Below are 22,778 nucleotides of genomic sequence, written 5' to 3'. Positions count from 1 at the left end.
TTTCTTTGCTTCTTTCAGCATTCCTAATTTTTCCCTGTCATCGTTTTGAAATAGTGGGAGTCATCCCTCACAGCACAGCAGCCCCCAAGCTTCTTTGATACCCACACTCATTACTACACAACAGAAGCCGTAAGAACTGTCTCCCTCTGTCAGGTTGAAAGCAGAGCATTGATATCTTAAAATATGTTAAGCATCTAAGTGACTCTGACAATTGAACTTATCCCAGAAATCCTCTGAAAATAAATGGCTACTTTGCTTTGTGTTCACAGCCAGCAGCAGCCACCCTCCCCTAAAACATGCATCTAACAACCACGTCTGTTTCTCCACAAAGCCACCCCCACAAAATCTCACCTATTAGTGCCTTACAGAGGAGTGTATCAAAGGAATTCTGACATGTTTGGCTAAAAGGGCTCCAGAAGGCAAAAAGGGGGCTGCTCTGAAGCTTTCCTTGACAGCATCTCCCCTGTTAACATTACCGAGGCTCCGGTTGGCAGCCCTCTCCCAAGCGCAACCCGCAAGGCTAGCTGTGGCTTGAGAGGCAGACGGTAGCTGACATCTGCAGTCCCAGCCAGCCACTGAGGCTGAGCATGCAGCCTCTACTAGGGAGCTGCTGAAAGGAAACAAATGCCTCTGTCAGCTGAGGGCAACCATTTAAATGAGTTCACTTTTCATAGCAATGCGCTCTATAGTGCCACTCAGTAAACAAAAAAGTGTGCTGTTAAATAGCTAACACTGAGCAATTCTGCACTGACAGGTATCTCATTCTTTCTTCCAGCCTGAATAAAAAAAAGACAAAAAAAAAAAAAAAACATCAACGAGGTGAATAAGCTGGAACACAGCTGAGTGGACTGAGCACTGTTCTGTGCCAGTCACTCTCTGCAACCACAGCAAAAGCAGCATTACGGAAAGCTAAGATTGGACCTTAAGTGTTTAAAGATGACTCACAGATAACATGCTTGATTATCACAAAAATTTCCATCAGTACTGAGGTGAAACTCCAACCTTACTGAAACCAGAGGAAACTTCACTGTGGATTTCAGCAAGTCCAAGACGCTCAGGACCCATGAGGCAGAAGTGATGGCGCTACTTTACCTCAGACACGCCGCCTTCGGCAGGTGAAATCTCATGATCTGTTTCTATTCAAAAAAAAAACACCTGTTTTTATTTAGTAAATATCACCAAGTCTTTATTACCATGGGCACAAATGAGGTTCCTGTGCTCTGCCAATCCCACCACCACAAAAACAACACAAAAATGCAGAATAAATGGCAGCGTTACCTTAAAGGCCCACTAGGCCGCCGGATGCCAGAGCAATACTAACTGAACTATCCTCTACTCACGGCAAGTAAGTGCCCACAGAAGGGAGGGAGGGCCACACCTCACGCTGCCGTATTTTGGATGTTTCAGTACTACAGTGGCACATCTTCCAAAATGTATTGGAGTAAAACCACCATGTCCTAGTAAAAGCGCTGCAGGGGCGGCGGCGCTGAGGAGGCCGCTGGCTGAAGAGGCACCACAGAACAAGCTCGTGTATTCCTTCCTGAGCCACAACAACCTGGCTGCTGCACTGACGGGCAAGGGAAACCCTCAGCGGAGCACGGGGATCAATGTAATCTGTCTTTTTGGTTTACCCAACTGGAAAACAATAAGGGGAATCAGTTCATCTCCCATGGAGATTAAGGGAAATTGCAGCCTCCAAAAGCATTTGAGTTGGATTAAGAGTAGCTGAACGAAGCTTACTGATTAAAAGTTGCATCAGGCATTGAGGTGTTTAAAAGGAGATTAAGAGGACATGCTTTTCAGTTGGGAGAACTGAAATAATTAAACATTGCTTGCCTCATTGCATGGTACAGCACAGACAGGCCTGGAATATCAGGATAAAAATGGAGACTATACAAGAACTAACCTGTATGAAACAGGAGAAAGTTCCTTTCTGCTTAACACAAAGTAGCTTTTCTTTTTTTTATGAAAAAACAGATCAACAGATCTGCAAACGAACCTAAAATTGCTGTGGAAGGAGACAGCAATGGTAGAGGACAGAGCTGGACACTCAAGGGCTCAAGTGAAAGGAGAACAAGCTATGGGTTAAAATCCACAAGAATCTCCCTGTTACTAAAAAAAATTAATCCAAGGTGAGTGGGCAGTGCTGTGGAGGTCCCTCTCATAACTCCTTCTGGGGCTGTCACCTGGGGATGCCTGATACCTCCCTTGGGCTCAGAAGCACAGAAAATACCAGGGAGCTGGAAGCCTGCAATTTGTTGTGCAGAAAAATGTCAACATTTATGGGATCTCCATTAATTTGTCCCACCAAAAAAAGAAAAAAAAAAATAGAAGGGGGTCTTTCCTACACCCCAAAGCAAAAGCACATCCCCAAAAGATCTATCCCACAAGCACAGTCAAGCGACAACTTTAATTCAGCACAGCAGCAGATTAGCTGCCAAGTCTGCTGCAGTATTGTAATCACTCTGTTAATCACAAATCCCCACAACATCCAAGCTACAAAACTTTTGTTTGTTTGTTTTTAAAGAAGCTTTAGAAATAAAGGTTTTTGCCAGTTGTCTACATGGTATTTTAGTACTACTGATGAGTCTGGTATGATAACTCCTGCACTCATTAGTTCAGCCTATGTTCCAAACCCAAACCTGCTCTATAAGCCTTGCTTCTTGTATATTTTAGGAGCTGTGTTTATCAAGAGAATGCTGGAAGTAAGAATAATTTTTAACTTGTGTTGATTAAAACACCTAACAAGAAAACTGCTGATTAGAGCAGTAAATGGTAACTTGTTACAGCTGATGAAGACAGGCAGAGCTCACTCACAAATACAATAAATGCTGTTTCAGCTACTCTGGCCCTAATTCAGAGAACCAGAATGTCATTCATTCACCAGGAAAAGCGATAGGATTTGTACGGTCTGTAAGTGCGTAAATATTGTGTTTATTCCATTGAAGGGCAAAGCGGTACAGAACATGATCCTCTTCTCACTGAGGTCAGGGCAGCCTTTGAGTCAAATGGAAGCAAATTAAACTGTGCTGTCTCTAAGCTGCTAGTCCAGTCAAGAGGACCCACTGTATTCAGACCTTTAGGACTAAAACCAAAGCAACCTGGATTGAAATTACAAGTGACACTCTACATCGTATAACAGCTTCACATCTCCTTAGAAAGGAGAGGTGTGAAACCACGCTTGGAAAGCAAAGTAATTCATATTCAGTTGGGCTTACACCTAGGCACCACTCTTATTGCTCTCAAAGAGGCAACATGAAAGTCATGCAGATTTCAACTATACTTATTTCTGGAAGTGTCAAAAATGGAAAGGAATAGCCTCTCTCCCACGTTTTTAATCAGCTTAGAAACAAAACACAGGAATATTTCCTCACGGTGTTTAATTGCTGAACAAACACTGACACTTCTGTCCTGAAGCACTTCTGTCCTGAAGCAAAGTACAGGGAGCTACACAGTCTCCGAGGTGATGGAAGGCAATTATTACCACGCTGCTCCTTGGTGGCTCTGCCATACGAACGCCCCAGGCACAGCCAGACTGCAACCACCAGACACGGTGTCCAAACCATGCAGGATTACCTGCTGTTTTGTTGTTCTGGGTTTTGTTTGTTTGTAATTATGCATGCTGATATACCTATTGTCATTATTTCCATTCAGACCACTACAGGCAGTAACTGGAACCAGTGAGCCCTAACCAGGGCTTTGATCTGCTATTCCTTTTATACAGAAGCATTTCTGTAGCAAAACCCGTCACAACCGCTACGGTGCAAACTGGCAGATGACAGCAGGGAGAGCTCTGAAGAACATTTATATGAATCTGAACTGCAACCAAGACAAAGACAGGTATTCTACCACGCTGAGTTTAATACATTGCCTTTCACCTATTAAATGAAGCAAGGGCAAGGCATTTTCCCATACTCATAGAAGTGGTATTAAATTATGCATTCAGAACTAATTATCTGATATGCTGTTTAAACCTTGTCATTATCCATGTCGAATAAGGAGAATGCAAAATGTAGCTCCTGGGCGAACAAGACAGACAGAGGACGAGCCTGCAAGCCGTGCCTCTAGTGCAGGACTCCAACAGTGGCGTCGCCAGCTGCCCACCCACAGCACGGGACAGGGCATGTACAGTGTGTCCGCAGGTGTGGGCACCTGTCCTGCCACCCCCAGGCTCTCAGCACCCCAGGGGACACCCACGACTCCTCTCCTCATCCACTAAAGGCTGGTACAGCCACAGGGAGCTGTATCCAAGGGTGCAGGCAAGGAGAAAAGGGGTCAGCTCCTACCACGCATGCAGCTATTTCTGCACATCCACACCTGCAAAAAACATCACTGCTTTTGTTTCACATGGCAGTGCCAAGTCAGACTGGTCCTCCACATCCCGCTGCTGTTTTATTTTTTACATGGTCAAGGCCAGAAATCTTGAGAAAACAGTGATTCTTTTGTAAACTGGAAAAATTCGTCAAGAGAAACAGTGGCGAAATCAGGCTTCCTCTGTATTTAACAACCAACAACTGGTGAGGACGAAATTAAAAGGAACACCAGAAAGCCTCCGCATCCAGGTGGGGATGAGGAAGGGTGGGGCACCCCCTTACAGAACCGGGGAATCCCCATTCCCAATTCCTGTCGCTGCCAGCTGCTCCCATCCCAAGCCTACCCCGGCCACCTCACTGCCAGTGCCACTCCCCCAAAAAGCACCAAGACGCAGTTTCTCCTGCATAAGGGCAAGCTTGCACATCCCAACAGCCTGGCCCAGCTTCCTGGCCCCAGCTTTCTCCCAGCATGTCCACTCTGGGCAGCTTCTCCAGCTACAGCCACCACAAAGGCCCTGAGGGCTCTTGTGTCCCCGCTGGGGGCTTCTTCTAAAGGCTTCCTGGAGGCTCACCCAACAGGAACGGGGCCAGTGCCGCTTGCTGTGCTTACATGATGGCAAGGGATGCGTGCTGTGTTAAAAATGCAGGCAAGCTTTGGAATGAAAAAAATAAATGGTGTCCTTCAGGAGGGTGGAAGTGAACTCCAGAACTCAGTTCATCCAAGATAATCTGACAGTGATTAATGACTGTCCAAAAGGACGTTGTACCTCCAAAAAGATGCCTTTTTAAGTCATAAAATGCTTGAAAATGCCTGCTTCATTGTCACAATGAATATGCATTTTATTAATAATCCGACTGAACAGTGGGACGCCAGAATTGTTTGTTCTATCATGGTTTATGTTGTGGGTCCAAATGGCTACAGGCAACACGATTATAGATGGACTACATGGTAACAGGCACCTCATAGAGGTAAAACTAGATAAGTTGCATTAATCACTGACAAAGCATCCTGCTGCTAAGCGCTGCACATTCATCTTTTCCTAAGCTTTTCACTTTGCAGCTTATTATAAACAGAGATTGGCTCCAGAACCTCCATAAAGCCCCATACGCGCAGCCACATTTCTCAAATTGTTCCACAAACGTGCCTCTGTATTTACATTACGTACATTACAAATGTTTTTAATTATTCTTCCTTCCCAGTAAGTGAGCTCGCAGTAATTCAGACAGTTACTGTCTATCTGCACAGCAGGCAGGTGCTACTGTGCTAAGAAGAAGAGGGAGCCACATTTAACTCCTAGTGCCAAAAGCCCTCCAGCCAGGCGGCCCCGAGAGCTTCCTGCTGCTCCCAGCCCCTCACAGCAGGGAGCCCACCTGGGGAGCACAGTGCTGAAGGCTGGCTCCTTCCCCCCATCCCTGTGGGATTACAGAAGTACCGACAGAGGCCTAGAGGCCTTTTTACAGCTGTAAATTTGGCCAGACTGCACAAGCTGTATGTTTCGGTGTATTGGAAAGCAGCATTTTTTAAGGCTGGTAGGATCCTTCGCTTATATTAAAATGTTAGCTATCCTATGGATCCACTGCAATTATCTTATGACTCACCTTCCCGTGGTGGTGTGAATTTTGAACAATTACATATTTTAAATAGGTAAGAAGATAAGAAACCTTTGCCTTTTTTTTTTTTTTTTTTTTTTTTTTACGGAGCGCTTGTCTCAACAAAGGTTTGGGATATTTCTTATTATCTTTCCTTGCCTCCCCATCGCATGGTTTGTACCACCCTCTTCCTTAGATCTTGCACACATTAGGAGATACTCACCAGCTAGCACTTAATTCTCTTCATTCCTCTGTTTATCCCACTAACACTCCTCTGCCTTTCCCACATCCAGTGGTCCAGTTACACGGCCAGGCTCTCCCAGGCTTCCATGAAGTGACTGCAAATTCTCCTGTGGGCTTTTTTTTTTTTTTAACCTCCATCTTAGGAATGCTCAGCCAGCTCCCCTTGCCTGCTTCAGCTTTTCATGCCTGCAAAATGCTCAGCAATTGCTTATGTGCGAAGGCACTACGTGGGAAAAGATTTCAGAGTTCTAGGGTGCCACCACAGCAAAAGGGCAGCTGAAAGAACCGCAGGTGGGATACCAACAGCTCACAGCCCGGATCCCTGGGGCAGAGGCAGGACGTGTTCAGCAGCTGCTCATTAGAGGATGGAGACAACCTGAATGCTTTATATAGCACCTCACTAACCACGGCCCTGCTTGGCTGGCTCCTCTGCAGTGCTCAGACTGCCCTTCTGCTCTGTGACTCCCCCACCGCCACGCCATCCCTCAGCTTCGTGTGACAACTTTTCTGTATTACTGGTACCAAATTGGCTGGTAGAGCCCAACAACAGCCAAAGAGGGCAGATATTGGAGTCGCAAGGCCAATGTTAAACTCTAGTCCAGATCTGCCTCCACACACTGGAGAGGCCCACCCCATTCACTGCAAACAGCAATGCAAAGTGGTCCCCACAGAAAGTTCCCTATCGCTATGAGACTATGCTAAATTATTCCTTAGGGTAACTCTGATTTGTAAAATGGAATTGAACTAGAGATTGACTTGTTGTTGTTGTATTATCATCATTTTTAGCTACACTTCTGCTTATCCTCTTCCCAGGACTTTGGCTCCCTGGTGAAGGAAAAGACCATGAGAGCTGGGAGAACACAAAGTGCTTTATTTCATGCCTGTCTATAAGTTTTCCTGGTGAGACAGGCTCCCATGCTGCTGGTAACATCATAAAAATTAACAGGGACTTAGCATAACAGAGTTCACAAGAAAAGATGTATTTCTGTGTCGGTGTTCAGAGGCTGATAGGGTGTTGAACACTCTCAACACTTTCTGGCCATTCACAGAAACCTCAGCTATGCAAACTCAAAATCAGCAGACTGCAGCAACAGTAGGTAAGAGAACCAGTGCACCACAATTTCCAAGTCAGGGCTATATAAGGCCTGACCCAGAGAAGTACTTCTGTGCTCAGTATCTCTTGATTCAGTGCGCTGCTTGCTCTCCTGAAGCTCAGTGCTTCCCAGAAGCAGCCTCACATTTCCAGAGTGAAATGGGAGCAAATCTCCTGTTTGCTCAGCTCCACACAGAGAGCTAAAACTTCCTGGTTTTCCAGGGAAAGGTTTCCAACAAATACACTGAGATGGGCAACAAACAATTTGCTGCTTGAGGACTTCTCATCTCCTGGTGCAGAAGTCACCACACGGGAGCCCAGCTCACTGCAAAGCATGGGCAAGTCCATGGACACCAAGGCTGTTCTACTTCAGAGAGGTTTCCATACTCAGCCCAGAATCAGCAAAGCACTACAACCTCTTGAAATAATCACTGCATCTTTATCAGTCTTTTTCCAGGCTAAAATTCAACACAAGACTTTAATTGCCCTCCGCAATTAAAAAAACACCGCAGGGCACAGTCCACCAGTCCTCTGCTGGAACTCCAGCTGCAGACCACAGGCACGTTGCAGCAGTGACAACGGAGCTGCTTTGCTGGGCTCTGCAGGACGCCTCACATACTGAAAGCCTGCAGAGACCAATCTGTGCATTCATGATGCAAAGTATCCAGGCTGGAGCTTTGATGCGTGTAGTAACAAGCCGTAAAAACATGTCAGCAGAATTTGAGCTGGAGTTGCCAAGTGTCAAAATAGTATACTATTTAAACATTTGCAAATTTTGCTTATGATACAGAAGCACAAGGCAAATATACCACCATTAGCATTTCAAAAATAGTCGCTGAATGAAAGGGAGCTTTAAAAATAACTTTGTTTTCTCTTGGCATCCCTATGCTAATAGATTCTGGTTTTAATTTAAGAAAAAGTCTCTTGCATGCAAGACACAAGGCATCACCATCTCCTTATGTAATTTAATGTTCTTTCTTGTAATTTATGTTCTTTCTGCAAAGCAAATCACACCACGGTTCCCCCTCTTACTTCTCCCCAACCACCTGAGAGGTTTTGTGCATGGGCCAGTGTCTCGTGCCATTCCATGTGTCCGCATGCAGCTCCTGGGTGGCAGCAGTCTTATGGTGATCCCTCCAAGAGAGCTCTTTCATGAGAAACTTCTCTCACAGGTAAATCAGATGGAGCCAGAGAGAAATTAATTTGTTTATCCAAAGTCATCAGGAATTTGACTAGTACCATCAGATTGCTTATTCTACCATCATTAGTACCAGAGCAGACACTGAAGGAACAGGAAGCAACATAACTAAAAGTGAGAAAAGGCAAGATTCCTAATCAAAAAGAGTATAATTACGTACTAAATGACAGTGCCGTAATGCATAACTGCATAGTAGGTGAACTCTAGTTACAAACCCCCTTCTTATCTATAGGATGATTTGCAGTGCAGTGCCGGCATTTTTCCAGATCATTTTATGCATGTTTTGCACATATATACCAAGCTGTTTAACCTATCTTTCAGTACACTCTTTTTTCTTCTTTTTTTTTTTTCCCTCTCATTATCTTCTCAGGTATCCAGCCCCGGTCGGGAGTTTCTAAACACTGATAACTAATTCAAGAATTATCTGCCAGGAAATCTCTTTATCTAAGATAGAGAAAGCACTGCTGAAATAGATAAAGATGATTCATTTTATTTTTATAGACAAAAAGACACAACAAATAGCTGTGAAGATCTAGAATTACATACTTAATATGAAGCAACACTAAACCTGAGCATGGCACAGAAACCAAAGCCTTGGACAAGCCAGAATCCTCCAAGTAAGTTCCTTTGGAAGACAAGTTACTAACCTGATGTCTGTATGGCCCACTACAGCTTCAGTGCTAAGTGCACCCCACGTCTGTTTTCAGCCAGCATTTTTCATTTTATTTTCATATTATTTTCATTTTATTTTCATTTATCAGCACTTTATCATCCATTTTCCCTCATCGCTTGAAGAACCTGAGTATTTCTGCCTGTGTTCACATCACAAGCCCAGTGCTGCAGCAGCTCAGCACCGCCACACCAATCCATCAGCTCCAAGCAGCTCCATGACCAAATTCACACCCAAAGGAGCCAAAGCTCAATCTCAAATCCATCTGAGTGTGGTATCAGATGAGACTAGGAAGTATTTTTCCCCCTTTGTGCGTGGAAAGTAAGATGTGTTGTATTTCCATATACTACATCAGTATCCTCAAGCATACCTTAGAGGCTAGGGAAAGAGGCTGTGAGGACAGAGAGGATTTCTCTGGAAAACACCATCCAGGATGAGGAGAGCCCCCTCTGAGTTCAATACAAAGATTTCTTCCCTGCTTTCTCCCGACTGGCAGCTGGCCTGCTGGTCAGCTCCACCATGGGCTGCCTGACAGACACCTTCCCAGCTGAAGATGAGCCTGAAGGCTGCAGTGAACCCTGCCAGCCCGGTGGCATTTGGGAAAACCTGCTGGCCTCAGCAGCAGTGCCTGCACAACAGTCCAAAACTGGGGGCTGTGATCCTGTCCAGTGCCCTGCATGTCACCTGCCCTGTCTGGGGGGACACAGCCTTCACGCCTTTCCCTGAACAGGCAGCCAGCAGAGATGCCAGGAAAGATGCTCTTGCATGACAGATGAGATTCCACTTGTGGATTACCGTGCTGCTTTCATGTCTGGCCTTTAAAGGACCCCAGACAATGCTCGCACCAGTGCTGAATCAATCCTCCTAAATGTAGCCACTGAATGCATTTTATAGGCATAATTCCCAGGGCCTCTGGAAACAATGCATTCTGTCAAAAGAGTATCCGAATGAAACCACCCCAACAAAGCCCTGTTTGACGTGCCACATTCCAGGAAGCACAGCGCAGTATGATCTTATCTGTGTGTTGTTGGCCTCTTGTGCCTTTTGTTAATATACTAATACAGCTCCACACCAGGGCAGAAAATATTCCCCTCTAATAAGGTATGCAGCCAAAAAAAAAAAAAAAAGGCAGCATTAAAAAAAGAGCCATCATACCAAGATTGTCTGGTATTCCGATTTCTGCTTTCCTTTACAAGTTCAAAAACAACCTAGAACCAAGGTCTTGTAACAAACACCTGTAGCGACCGAACCATTTGGACTAATGCAGCTGGTAAGGCAAACTACAGAACGTATTTTGTTCCGATGCATCCCCTTCAGCCTCCAGTATCTGCACACTGCTCGGTTTGCTTTGAAGTCAGCAGTCAGGAGATCACCTCCCTGAAGCCAGTGGGATGCCTCCCAAGAAAAAAGGACGCTTCCTTTCCCCTGAGGGCAGGATGCTTAAGCCGAGGGATAAAATTCATTTTTCATGTCTGCATAGGCTCTCGCAAACAAACAGAGCACATGCTGCTCTAACAACAGTACACACCCAGAAAGGAAAAATCAATACCAAAGATAAAGAGAAGTTGTACCAAGTTTTTCGGGTGCTAGGAACTCTCCGCATCATCAAAACACAAGGGCTGAGGCAGGTTATAGAAGGGGTCCATCTGCCTGCTAGTCTCTCTCTGACAGCTGCCAAGGCAGGAGCCATACAGGAGAGCATTAGGTGGTGGCCAGCGACACTCTCCTGGTGCAGGCTCTCTGGAAAGGTTCTTGGTATTTATGACAGTCTCCCTGGGCCAGCAATGGTATTTCTGTGTTTAATGGCTCTCAATAAATGTTTGTGTCATGATTTTGCTTTTTTGGAACCAGCTCTGTTTTTGACATCCTTATCAAAACATCTTTGCTGGCCTATTTCACAGCTTAATTACTTCAAATATACACCTTCTGGTTCTGAGCCTGCCACCCGACAGCTTCATTTGATGTACCTTAGCTTTACTACGAGCAAAAATAAGTGGTTCTTTCCAATCCGTTTCGTTCATGTTTTACAGAGCTCTATCTGTACTTTCTGCAGTCTGTTTTCTGGGATGAAGAGCCTTCATCTGGGAAGTCTGTACTTGTCTGGAAGTGAGCCCTTTCCCTGGGGCTGTTCCTGTCACCCCACGCTGTGCCCTTCCAGCACCACTCAGACTCACCCAACCTCTCTGAGATGAGATGGCCTGTAATGGTCACACACTGAGTCACTGCTTAGGACGATATCAAAGGACTGAGGTGTTGTTTTTTTTCCTTTTTTGGCCAGAAAAGAAAAAAAAATAAAAGTACCATGAAACAATCTTACAAGTACAAAACACCAGAAAAAAAAATCTTTCTTGTTAATCATGCTATTTTTTTCCCTTCAAACAAGGTAGTCCATCTCCACCTTTGGTCTCAGAGCTTTTCCACAACATTTGTACCTTTCTGAGGCAATAGCAGAAGTGTTTGTGTCTTACTAGAAAGCCTTTTTGTACTTTAATAACTTGTTTCTCTTTGACATAAACAGAGCTGGTATTCAGTAGGCTCAGTGTGTTAAGATCTGCAACCACCCTTGAAATAATGAGTCAAGTCTCATATCACTTGTTAATACAATGACTGTTTTACTCATTTTGAGATTTCTTGACAACCAGCAATTTCTGGATTAGATCTAACACCTGCTCAAAGAAAGCCACAAGCATCGTTTATCAGCTTCCTGATCTCAGAGGACGGCATGAGCTGACAACTCACTTTATATCACTCAGAGCAACATTTTGCAAATGCCTTGTGGCCACTGCTAAGAGCTGGAAGCAATCAGTGTCCACCAGCACTGAGGACTGCATGCTCTTAATGTAAATTTCCAGCTCAATTAATAAAATGACACCAAGGACAGTGTGGCTTGTTCTGTCTGATGAATTCCTAGAAGGGTATTGACTAAATCTTCGCTCCTGCAGAGGGCACAGAATCAGAGCATTTGCATGCTGATGATCAGTATTTGGTGCCCAATGTGGCTGTCACGAGCAGGCAAAACTGCCAGTTTTTTCTTCTCTCTTTTTCTGCTTTGTTTTGTTGTCAGCATTGAACCTGGGAATGAAGGATCTCACTTGATGGCCAGGCATCCGCTGAGCTCGAACTGAATCCACGGCACCCCTACCAGTGCTTGGCCCTTAGTGCTGGAAACTTGTTTTAATGCTGCTGAACCCCAGCTGCTGCCAGGCCTTATACAGCACTAAAACCCGGCGGCAGGAGGGGACGAGCAGCCCAGCACCTCCCCGCTGCTCTGCCAGTTGGCACACGCAGCTGTGCTGGAGCAGACGCTGACGTACACTCCTCCCAATTGTTCCCAGCCAGCAAGGCGAGCAGATTTACAGAAATAACAAGAAACTTGTGACCATTTTGCTCCACCACCACCAAGCTGAAACCCCCCTCACATAAGAGAGGAAACAGGGAAGACGGGAAAATATTTCATTATAGCTGGCAGAAAGAATACTGCCTTTCAAAAAAAAAAAGAGGTATGTATTGCTAGGAGGCGCTCAGAAATGGCCATTTAAACTAAAGAACTGTTTCTGAACACCTTTCCCAGAGTTTGTACACAAAGTGTTTCAACCCATGGAAACCTGAGTCTGTTGAGCTAAATAATAATGGATTTCTGCACTCCCTTCACAGCTCTTTTATTCACAAAGCAGTGATCAGTTCATCAGCACGCCTTTGGAGCTGCAGTGGGGAGGTGCAGCAATCTTTACCTACTCAGCCATTGCTGTGCTGCCAGCTGCCAGCAGTGGTTGCACATGGGGAACCCCCAGCCCGTGCTGCTGCAGGCTGTGTGATCCAACTGCTGCCCTGAGGGGTGTAAAATTCAATCCCCTGTGCATGAGGAGGGGACCCCTACCCCTCACAGAACAGCTTGCACGGCTCCCTATGCTTTCACATTTCCACATGGTTGGTATGGATGTGATTCCTTTTCTACCCCAGCATCCCTCTGCTCACATTTTGTTTTGCACTTCTGGCTTCGCTTGATGGACTGCTTGGAACAGATTTTTTATTTTATTTTTTAAATAGTAGTTCAAGCTAGAGCTAAAACCTGCTTGGTGGATGCTAATGTATAACAATTACAGTATTTCTTACCTTATTCATGTAAATGGTGTTCTTAGTTCCTTCTCATATTACTTCTGGCTGAATCAAAAGAAAGGTGATTTACATCATCTCGTAGCTGCCATTCTCCTTACTCGCTTGCACTTCCGTATGCAAATGCTATCAACAAGTCCTTGCACTGGGCCAGCAATAGGTAGGGGAAGACAGAAGTGGATCTCATTGTTCACATGTGCATGTTAACAAACTTATTTCAAAATCTCAGGTTTTAAATCCACTCAACAGGCTAATTCAATAGCATACGAGTTTTTTGGATTTTGCTTTTAATCAAAAAGACACGCATTACTGGTTCAAACAATTTAAGAGAAATCCAAGTGCATTATCAAGATGCTGTTGCCTCTTTAGCATGAAGGCACATAGGCCTGTCTACACAAAAAAAAAACAAGTTGATAAATTTACCAGTGGTTAAACGATACTAAGAAGAATTACATTTCTAACCTTCAAACCTTTGGAGTCTTACAGGAATACAGAGTCCAAAGAACAAAGTGTTCTCTTTCAGCCTGGCACTAGCATCGAATCAACCTGGGTTACACTTGGGGCCCTTTATAAGCACTGGAATGACCTGAGGGTCCCATAGGCCTTCGGAATCTCTCCAGTTTTCCAAGATTTGTTAAAAATTAGCATCGTTGTTTCAGAGAGTGCTGCTGCTAACTCCCTGAGGTCTGCTGGGTGATGCTTCTCAACACCAGAGGACACCGAAACACCTGAGTGGGCTCTGCCTCACACCCTCCTGCCTGAGGGCCGCCTGTCCCTTCCTCACACCCCAGCCCCAGCAGCTGGCCACGTGGCTCCAGCACTCGGAGGAGACCCCAGGCATCTCCACTCCTGCTGCATCACTGCTGGCAGTCGTTCTGAGCACCCGCCTGACCCATACACACCAGATGCACAAGTTGCTGTTGAATCTTTACTTTTGTAAATCATTCAAATCTCTTTTAACCCCTGTAGCTGCTGATGCTTATGTTGTTTCTTCAGCTCCTCTTTTCAACTCCAGATCACACTGAAAAAATTGTTAGTGACTGCATGGGAAACCCAGTCTGTGCAGTCAGACGTTTTTCCCCCTCACACATTACCTACCCCACTGCAAAGCACCACTGAACCAACTCTCCCAAGATTGGGCAGCCTCTGACAAATCCCCATCTCCATCTTGTGTTTATGTAAATATACACGACATGCAAAATAGTTTTCCTTATGTCATTTCTATGAGTAATGCCTCACAGATACAGCTACTTGTGTACTGGCACATAGTCTTCATGCGTAGGCACCCAGCTCTGTAAGCACTGCTATTTTCCTGCACGTATATGAACATGCAGTTGGGGCTCCTCACATCTGGGTGTGGAAGAGAGATTAGCCCAGCAATCATTAAACACGGAACTGCTTTGAAGTACTCCATAAACTCACTTAGCATAATGCAGTTTGCATCATGACTGGGGCTTCCAGAATATAAACAGATTATAATGTTTCTAGAAATAATTGGCGAGAATTGCACCCTCTGCTTTACACAGCACCAGTCCTTTAACTCAATGACCTGGCACCTAGATTTCCAAAACACGGCATTAACTAACATCATTTCTACACATCACTTCGTCCTGCCATCACATCAGAAAGCCCCTCTCTGCACGAGGTAGCTGTAATCTCTAAGAGTACACCTGTCTATGCACACATGCATCCTACAGAGTAATTTGCAGGCATTGTCAGGTTACTTGAAAAAGGCTCCTAAGCCGCTGCTGCATCATCTGCTATTAAAAGCCATCTCCCCACTGAGCCAAATCACGCTTGCCTTGGTCACACAAATAATTTTGTTGACTTCAATAGAACTATTTCTGCAAAGCAGACAGGACTTAACCTCTGCCAATAATTTGGAGTGCCACGTCCCTGCAGGCTACTCTTAATACTTCAGTGATCTCACACGCCGGGGTTTAAACAGAACAGTAGTTTAAACAGCGAGGCACTAAAGGAAAGAAGCTCCTGCTCTCATATATGATGCTAAGAGAGTCGTGATAGAATAGCAGACAATAAAGCCTAAGACTTGCAAAAAAAAAAAAAAAAAATGTTTGCGTCACACTTTGGTCCCTATTCTGCTTCCATAAATTTTTCCCAATACTGTTTTTCTTCCCACAGCATTAAATAGCTGCATCTATATTTCAGCAGAAGAATGACTGAAACTGTCTTGCATGTTACTCTCCATTGCAGACCTGGGCTGGTGAGCAGGCATCATCCCTGTGCTGCTGAGCTGCTCCATCAAGGGGTGTGCGGTGAGGAAGTGAAGCTGTCAGGTGAGACCAATCGTACCAACTGGCAGAGCTGCAATCTCTTAAGGGCATTACCAAAATGAAAGTTTTACACTGAACCCTTCTGCCATTGTGTCTTGCGCAGATGTACAGCCTTTGAAGTAAAACCTGACAGTTGCTCAAATGTCTTTGTTTGAAAGACTGTGCATGTGCAACATCTGCATTCTGCTGCTAGCTCACGCTGCAGTACTGGAGATGCCTGGGTAATATTCTTATGTGGCCTTGGCCTGTGTACAGCTGGTGAGTGCTAACTAATGCCTACAGAGATTAACCAGAGAGGACTCAGCGTTGAGCTCCTCTGCTCAGCCATAAACCACAGCAGTTTGCAACATTTGCAACTCTTGTACTGCTCCGTCTTGTCAGAGCAGGACTTGCCCCTGACATCTGTTTTAGTTCAGGTCTTTTCAGTTAAGCAAGTATTGAGAAAGAGCCCACTGCTGCACAAATGTGTATATACAACATGGGCTATACTATACCTCCTAAAGCACTGCCCTTGCGCAGCTGATTCTTTCAGAAATTATCTAAGGGTTCAAACGTGCTCCTGTCACAAGAGCAGCCTAATTCCTCAAAAAGTGACAGCAAATCCACTCAGCACCGCAGTCCCCTTGCTCAACCTTCCAGCAAAGAAGTGAATTGGCTGCTAATCCCTTTAAGGTGATCCACCACATGTTGAGTAGTGCACCAGTACATTGACAATGAAAAACGTTGTCATCCGCAAAGTATTTCTTGCTTTACTTCTGATGATAATAGTTGTTCCGATGTGCATGAGACACAAAATAGACTTTAATTTATGTAGGCTTTAAAACAGTTTGAAGTTTCCTTTTAACTACAGAGCTTAATATTTACTCTGGAGGCTTTTTTCTGGTAGTTAAAGCACTTACAATTTAACTTCCTTAATTTATGAACTATGTCAAAAGCAGCTATTTAGGACACAAGCTTTACCTTAGGACCTTCACTTGGTTGCATTCTTTCTGAGGACTACAGCACTGACACAACCCAGATGAAAACGCACCACCCGTTTTACCTCCTCTCATGTGTTTTGCAGCAATCTACCCAAATAATCACCCCTGGAACAGGGAAGGCTCCTTCCTTCTGAGGAAGAGATACCTCACATGTAAAAGCCCCCATAATAACTGAGCCGGTCTTTGGCAAGGCTCCTGGGTGCTGCCTTTCATGCCCCCATCATCTGGGGCTGTGGTGGATTCCCCAAATTAGGGGGGCACAGGATCACCTGGCTCCCTGCAGGCCATGACAGAGGCACCTAATTAGGGGCGGATGACAAGGAAGGGCTGAGAGCCGGAGGCGCTGGTGGATGGTGTACTCGCAGGAGTCCCAGTTATCTCGCAGAGTGAGCTGACAGCATCTCTTCCAGCTCCTTTTAAGGTATTCTACAAGCTAACTGGTCCCAAAACCAGCAAATGAAATGGAAATAAGTGGAACTCAAGATATGATGTAACCAGTGGGAAATTACCAACTCCCTGACTTGAATTCCCTTTACGTCTTTAGGGGGATTACTGATAACTCTTCTGAAGTCTACAGGAACTGACAGGCATTCGGCTTAGCAAGCACATACCTTCTTGGATAGAGAGAAACAGAAGTATTTATCACTTCCTCATCATCCATCCACCTCCTTGTTTGCCATGTAATAAACAGGGGGGAAACATAACTGCCTGAGATGTCATTTGCTCTAGCTTACTGATCTCTCACAGGAAGCTGGTTCCCCGGACTATGCTGTCATTTATTTCAACAGTAACCATCTAACATCAGAGGACAATACCTCAGCAGGTGGAGGAAAACCTTTAGGAAACAAGAATATCTTATGCTCCTGCAAATCTCCCTGCACCAGAAAACAGCGTTTAGAGGATGTCTGAAAGCTGTCTGAATGGCCTTACAACAGACTGAACAGGACAAGTATCCTTAACCCTTTGCAGGGGCAAATCACACACAGGTGTCTGGATCCTCCTCCTGCCCACCCTGCAAAGCACTACCCTGTACCTGCCACGCTCTGGGCAGCGTCACAAAGATGCAGCTTCCCACTCTAACCCTGAAACGAAGTCTCCTCCTCCAAAAAAGCTGCGTACACCAAGTTGCCACTGAGCCCAGGGATGTTACCAGCTTTTTGGAAGCAAATTTTACCCTTCCTGCACCTAAAACCGAAGTCATCCCATCAGCAATGCCCATTTCTATCCGCTGCAGGTTGGACTTGTATGGTGGCTGCTTCTGACAGCACAGCAGGCTCTGAAGTTTCCAGCTCCGCAGAAGAGATGTCACGGAAGTCCAAAGACAGAATTGTTTGAGCATGTGAATTAATATTTGCACTCATTACTTCCCTCAGAAAATGATTTTTACCCAAAGAAACATAGAGGTTCAGTTCATCAAAGCCTTCACAGCTCAGCAAGGTCCTAGATGTGCTTTGGCTCCTCTTCAGCAGTCACAATGTTTGTGAGCTGCACCTGATCTTTTTTTTCCAACTTAGCTGGCCCATTTCTTCTTCTCCCCAGAAGGCACAGCAGCCTTGGTCAGACACACAGGAAAACAACCCAGCTAGAGCCCCTCTCCAGCCATGTGCCACCACAAGGGACATCTCCTGAGATCAGACCCTGGGGGCAGGCTGGCTCACCCCAGCTGCCTCTCACATGAACGTGAGTTAGCAGCACACAGAGGGAAAATGGACACAAAGGTATTCAGAGACTGTTAGCAGCTGACAGCAGCTGTGTAAAGCAGAGCCTTCTTAGCATCACTGGGCTGTGTGCAGATCTGCTTTCTTCCAGTTGTCCAGTAGATATACACAGGATTTATTACATCCATGCAGATGAGCAAATGAGATCAGCTCTTCGTAGCATCAGTAAATATCAACTGAGAAACTCTGCTTCCATCACACTAAAACACTTCTATAATCTATGCTGGTTAAGTATTCCAGGCTGATTTCTGCTACGTATAAAAGAGCAAAGGTTAAGTAAGCCACTTTACATGGCAAATGAAAAACAATAAAAAGTATAAATGATTTGCTGCTACATCTTTTTGCTTCTGTGAAACAGTCTAAAAGATAAATATCTTAAAAGAGTTTCACCCAACGAACCTCTCGTAAAACAAAAGCACTAGATGGTAAATGGTTGCCTATTCAGCAGGTTGCTAAATCTACTGCCATGAATCCTTTATCTAATCCTTCTTAGCAAAGCATAAGCCAGGGCTTTTGCTTAGAGAAAAAAAAAAAAAAAAAAAAAAAAAGCCTATAATTGCAACAAGCTTGTCATCTCATTTCCTATTAGCGAAGTATAGAAACCAAGTAGGGATGTTTAGGATAAATTAAAGACTTTATTTATTCATTAACTCCATTACTTAATCTGCAGTTCAGTGTAAGTAATATTATTTTTTCTAAAGTAGCTTCAGAACTCATGAAGATGTACAGCGACAACGGACAGTGTAAATGCATTTTCTTCTTTTTTTCCTACTACCACCACATGATGCTGTGCATAAAACTTTCTTTTGACATGTAAGTACTTTGCCATCGAGGTAACACAGCATGACTTCACATTATTGCTGCCAATAACCAATATTTTCCGTTTTTATCATCTCTGTATCCTTCAGAGACTTCCTTCTGCTTTATAATTCCATCGCCCATCCATTCTCAGCTCTCTCCAGCATTTGCAACGTGTTGTCAACCACAATTTTATTTACTTTGCTAGCAATGCCACTTCCTGTGCCCTTCAGCCTTGTGCTTGAACATAAACTCTATTGACAGCACAGGAGACTTGACTGGCAGCTCCCCATGTCTCCCTGCACATGATCCCACACACTCAGCTGCTCCCTGAGGCAACATGAGTATTATTTGGCGAATGGTCCCCATATGAAGCATCGGAGAACAGGCAACAAATGTAAATAGCAGTAACAAGACATATCTTGCAGATGCAGTGGGGGAAAATCATCCCAGCTGCCAAAGGAGGCCAAGCACTCAGACACCATGCCTGGGGACCGAAGCAGAGGCTGGGCCCCGCTGCTGCATGGCAGGATGCCCTGGGGCTGGCCAAGAAGGGATTTCTGGGGCAGGAAGGGTTCTTCTCCAGCAGGAATGCCTCTGCAATAGGATCAGTGGAGATATCACTGGTGATGACATTTGAATGCACCAAAAGATTGTGATTTTCCAAAACAGAAACCCACACTTAGACAAGGAATTGTGTGGGGGGGTTGTTTGTTTGTTGTTTTGTTTTGTTTTTTGTTTTAATCTGGCCAGATTTTCAAGCTCAGTTCCCATTAGCCTTATTGACCTGAAGCTTAATGCTGCCAAGTCCTTGTTACGCCGGCTGTCACCTACACGCTCAGATCCTTCAGCAGCTCCCCAGCCGCAGCACACCTACACAGGTGTCTGCACAACGCCTGCCTGCATCATCTGCACAACCCGGCCTTTATTGAGACCCGTGGGGTAAAAAATCTCATTCTGCATTAACAAATCATTAATTAAACTATTCTACAGGTGGTATCAGAAATTGACTTCAACTAATTCTTGGTTGTAATTCAATTTAAATTAAACTGGAAATGTAAGAACACAATACCTTTTCCCACCTATTCACCCTCTCTTCCATATCACAAGTATTAAAAAAAAAAAAAAAAAAGGTAGATCTCCATTCTAAGCCAGACTTGCATCAATATATATTGCTAATACCTCTATATCTGTAATATCCTTCATCCAGGTGTTCCAACAAGAATTTTGCAGCCCACAGATATATCATGCAGGTATTACCTAGAACTGGGAAATGGAGAGTTTTAGAAGTATTTTCAGTTCTCCATTTAAACTTAGCATGTGGAAAATGATTTTTGTTTGTGCAATTAGCTACAACCTTAAGCATACTTTCCTACTGTATTCACCAGGCAACAGAGAGGGTTCAGTCAATACAGAATCAGAAACAAAGCAAGTTGAAACAAACCCATTTATGTCTAGTTCTGTTCCTTCATCTTTTGTGAGCAGAAGGACCATATATGACAGACAGCTACCAGCCTCTTGAAATCAAATCAGTTCCTTTCAAAGAACATTTGTATTTTGTAAACCAATTAAACCACATGAATAGTACAAGCATGAATAGGCTTTTGTTTTATTCAAATTAAGATATTTGGGGTTTGTTAAGATGCAAATAGATACGACAAAAAAGGTAACAAGGGCACAATGGAAAATTATGGAGCAGGGAAAAATTTAATTACGTGCCTGTTTGATTGAAAGTTCAGGGTCCTTTTTTATTGCTTCAAATTTAAAAATTCACAGATTTCTATCCTCCGTATCCCAAATATGTTCAGGAAAATAAGCTGGTTGAATTGGTCCTTGCATGGCTTTTTATTTCAGTTGCACCCTCTTTGGATCCTTTTATTTTTAAGGAAATGTAAGAACTGTTCCAAGTAACCAGTCATGAACTAACACACTTCTTTTTAATAAAGATTAGATCCAAACCTGCACTATTTCCGTAACAGAAAAATCCTGCAGAGTTTAACAGTGCGTGATAACCCTTCTAAAAACCATTTAAAGAAATTCTAAGCCACCCAGCAGAGCTCTACCACATTGTGCTCAGTGGCTGAAAGAGTAATATTCAGCATGAGTTTCTGGACGTTTTTTAAGCAGGTTTTTAGATCTCTGTGTCGCCCCACTGCAGCCTGGCCCCAGGGAGCTGACCACCTTCATCCCTAGCACTGCCTCGGGGCAATGCCCCTGCCTCTTTCAGCACCATCCACTAACTGCCCTTTTCAGTTCACTGGTAGATTTCATGAAATAAAAATAAAAATAAAATAAAAAAGCACCTGAAGTGCCTGAGAGGCCGACACGGCAATAGCCTTCCTCATTTCAGAGATCACATTCAGGATGAGGAAAGCAGTCAGTCCAGATATGTAGAGTTCAGCTGTACAAGACTCGAGCAGACTTCAGTCTTTTCAGTCTGGTCACATTCCCATGAAAATCAACAGGAGTTTGTCAGTTTTACTGGGAGCTGCCCCACGGGCATGCTGCTGCTGTGGGACAAGACACCCATGGAAAAGAGGGCATTCTTCAGCTTCTGGGAGAGAACTCACCACAGTGAGAAGTACGTGGCCAGAGCTGAGCCTGACAGGGCAAAAGAGAATAAATTCTAGGAACGTGACTCTAAGTAATAATCTAGTGTGACAAAACACATAAAACTGTCCCTGTCTCTCGGCAAATAAAAACAGACCTTAGATTTTAGGATTACCTATTTTCATTCTGCAACCCTTTTGAATGCAATCCATTGGCCTTTGTGGTTCCAGCTGCACAATCACCTAAAGGGATCCTCAGGAATGGCAGCTCTATCCCTGCAGTTAAGCAGGTAATGCTGTAAAAGGCACAAAAATAAAGGTCCCACCCAGCCCCTGATGGTTGCCCTATCTCCAGCCAGTTTCGGGACACAAGGAAAAGAAGCTAATGGCAGGAGCTGCCAAGCATCTCCTCTAAAGTAACTCCCAGTGTTGTCAGTCCTAAAAAGGGGCATGGCAATACCTACTCCTGCTACTCAAAGGATACTCCCATAGGTATTGAGACATTTCCCCTCCTCACGTGAGGGAATTAAACTGTTTGGACAGACAATGACTTAATGCAAATAGAGACAGTGAGCCAATTGCAAGAACTATGCTGTACACAGCACAAAGCCCTAAGGACTGGCTCCAAGGTCCCATCTGGTTGTGCTCCAGCTGGCAGCACAGGGCCAAGCAGCCAGGACAAGAGGAGAGCCTCTCCTCCAAGCACGTTGCCCTCTGCACCAGGGTCAAGCGCTCACCAGAGCCAAACGCTGCCCTCTGACACCCTGCGTGTCCAGGGCAGCACGGCTCGGCCGATTCCTGTTACTGCTGAAACCAGCCAAGTCAGATGAAAATCATTAAAAAAAAAAAAGGGGGGGGGGGAGGAAGCGTTGACAGGGAAAAACTGGTCTGATTTAGACCTCTGCAGCCTATTTGCACCGTGCTGGAATCCAGCTGGCAGCGAGGACACAGCCCTGGTGCGCTACCTCTGCCTTTCTACAGGGACACTTTCCAGAGAGGAACTGCACTCGAAATAAACTAACCCAAAGGAAAAGTGAGAGCACTGGGAAACTATCTAGCTGGTTGGCCCACATAATTCAGTTGGTTTCTAGTAGCCCTTGCAGGGTAATAAATGCGCAGCAATTAATACCAGTGAAACTGGGAGTCTGTTAAAGCACATTTGGAGGGAATTAAAGCCAGCAAGGTCCTTGCACCATAACGGTTCTGGTTTTAGACAACC

At 44.7% G+C, this 22,778-nt stretch overlaps 1 protein-coding gene across 6 annotated transcripts in view; it reads right to left on the bottom strand.

Annotated features, from left to right (window-relative positions):
* The window catches only part of PLCL1 (phospholipase C like 1 (inactive)), a 181,701-nt gene that overhangs the window by 67,950 nt on the left and 90,973 nt on the right, over positions 1-22,778 (bottom strand). Inside the window, exon 1 of one of the 6 annotated variants that reach the window (XM_072040587.1) lies at positions 16,475-16,513. The exons of 4 other annotated variants lie outside the window; for them this stretch is intronic. In XM_072040587.1, the coding sequence (XP_071896688.1) occupies positions 16,475-16,498 (24 nt within the window). In that variant the 5' untranslated portion in view covers positions 16,499-16,513. Of the gene's footprint in view, positions 1-13,220; positions 13,245-16,474; positions 16,514-22,778 lie in introns of those variants that run through there. One more of the 6 variants, XM_072040588.1, reaches the window with a different exon arrangement.

Source organism: Anas platyrhynchos, chromosome 7 (genome assembly GCF_047663525.1).
Source record: "Anas platyrhynchos isolate ZD024472 breed Pekin duck chromosome 7, IASCAAS_PekinDuck_T2T, whole genome shotgun sequence".
Classification (NCBI taxonomy): domain Eukaryota; kingdom Metazoa; phylum Chordata; class Aves; order Anseriformes; family Anatidae; genus Anas; species Anas platyrhynchos.
Note: the sequence above shows the minus strand (reverse complement) of the source record. Positions and strands in the feature narration are given on the sequence as shown.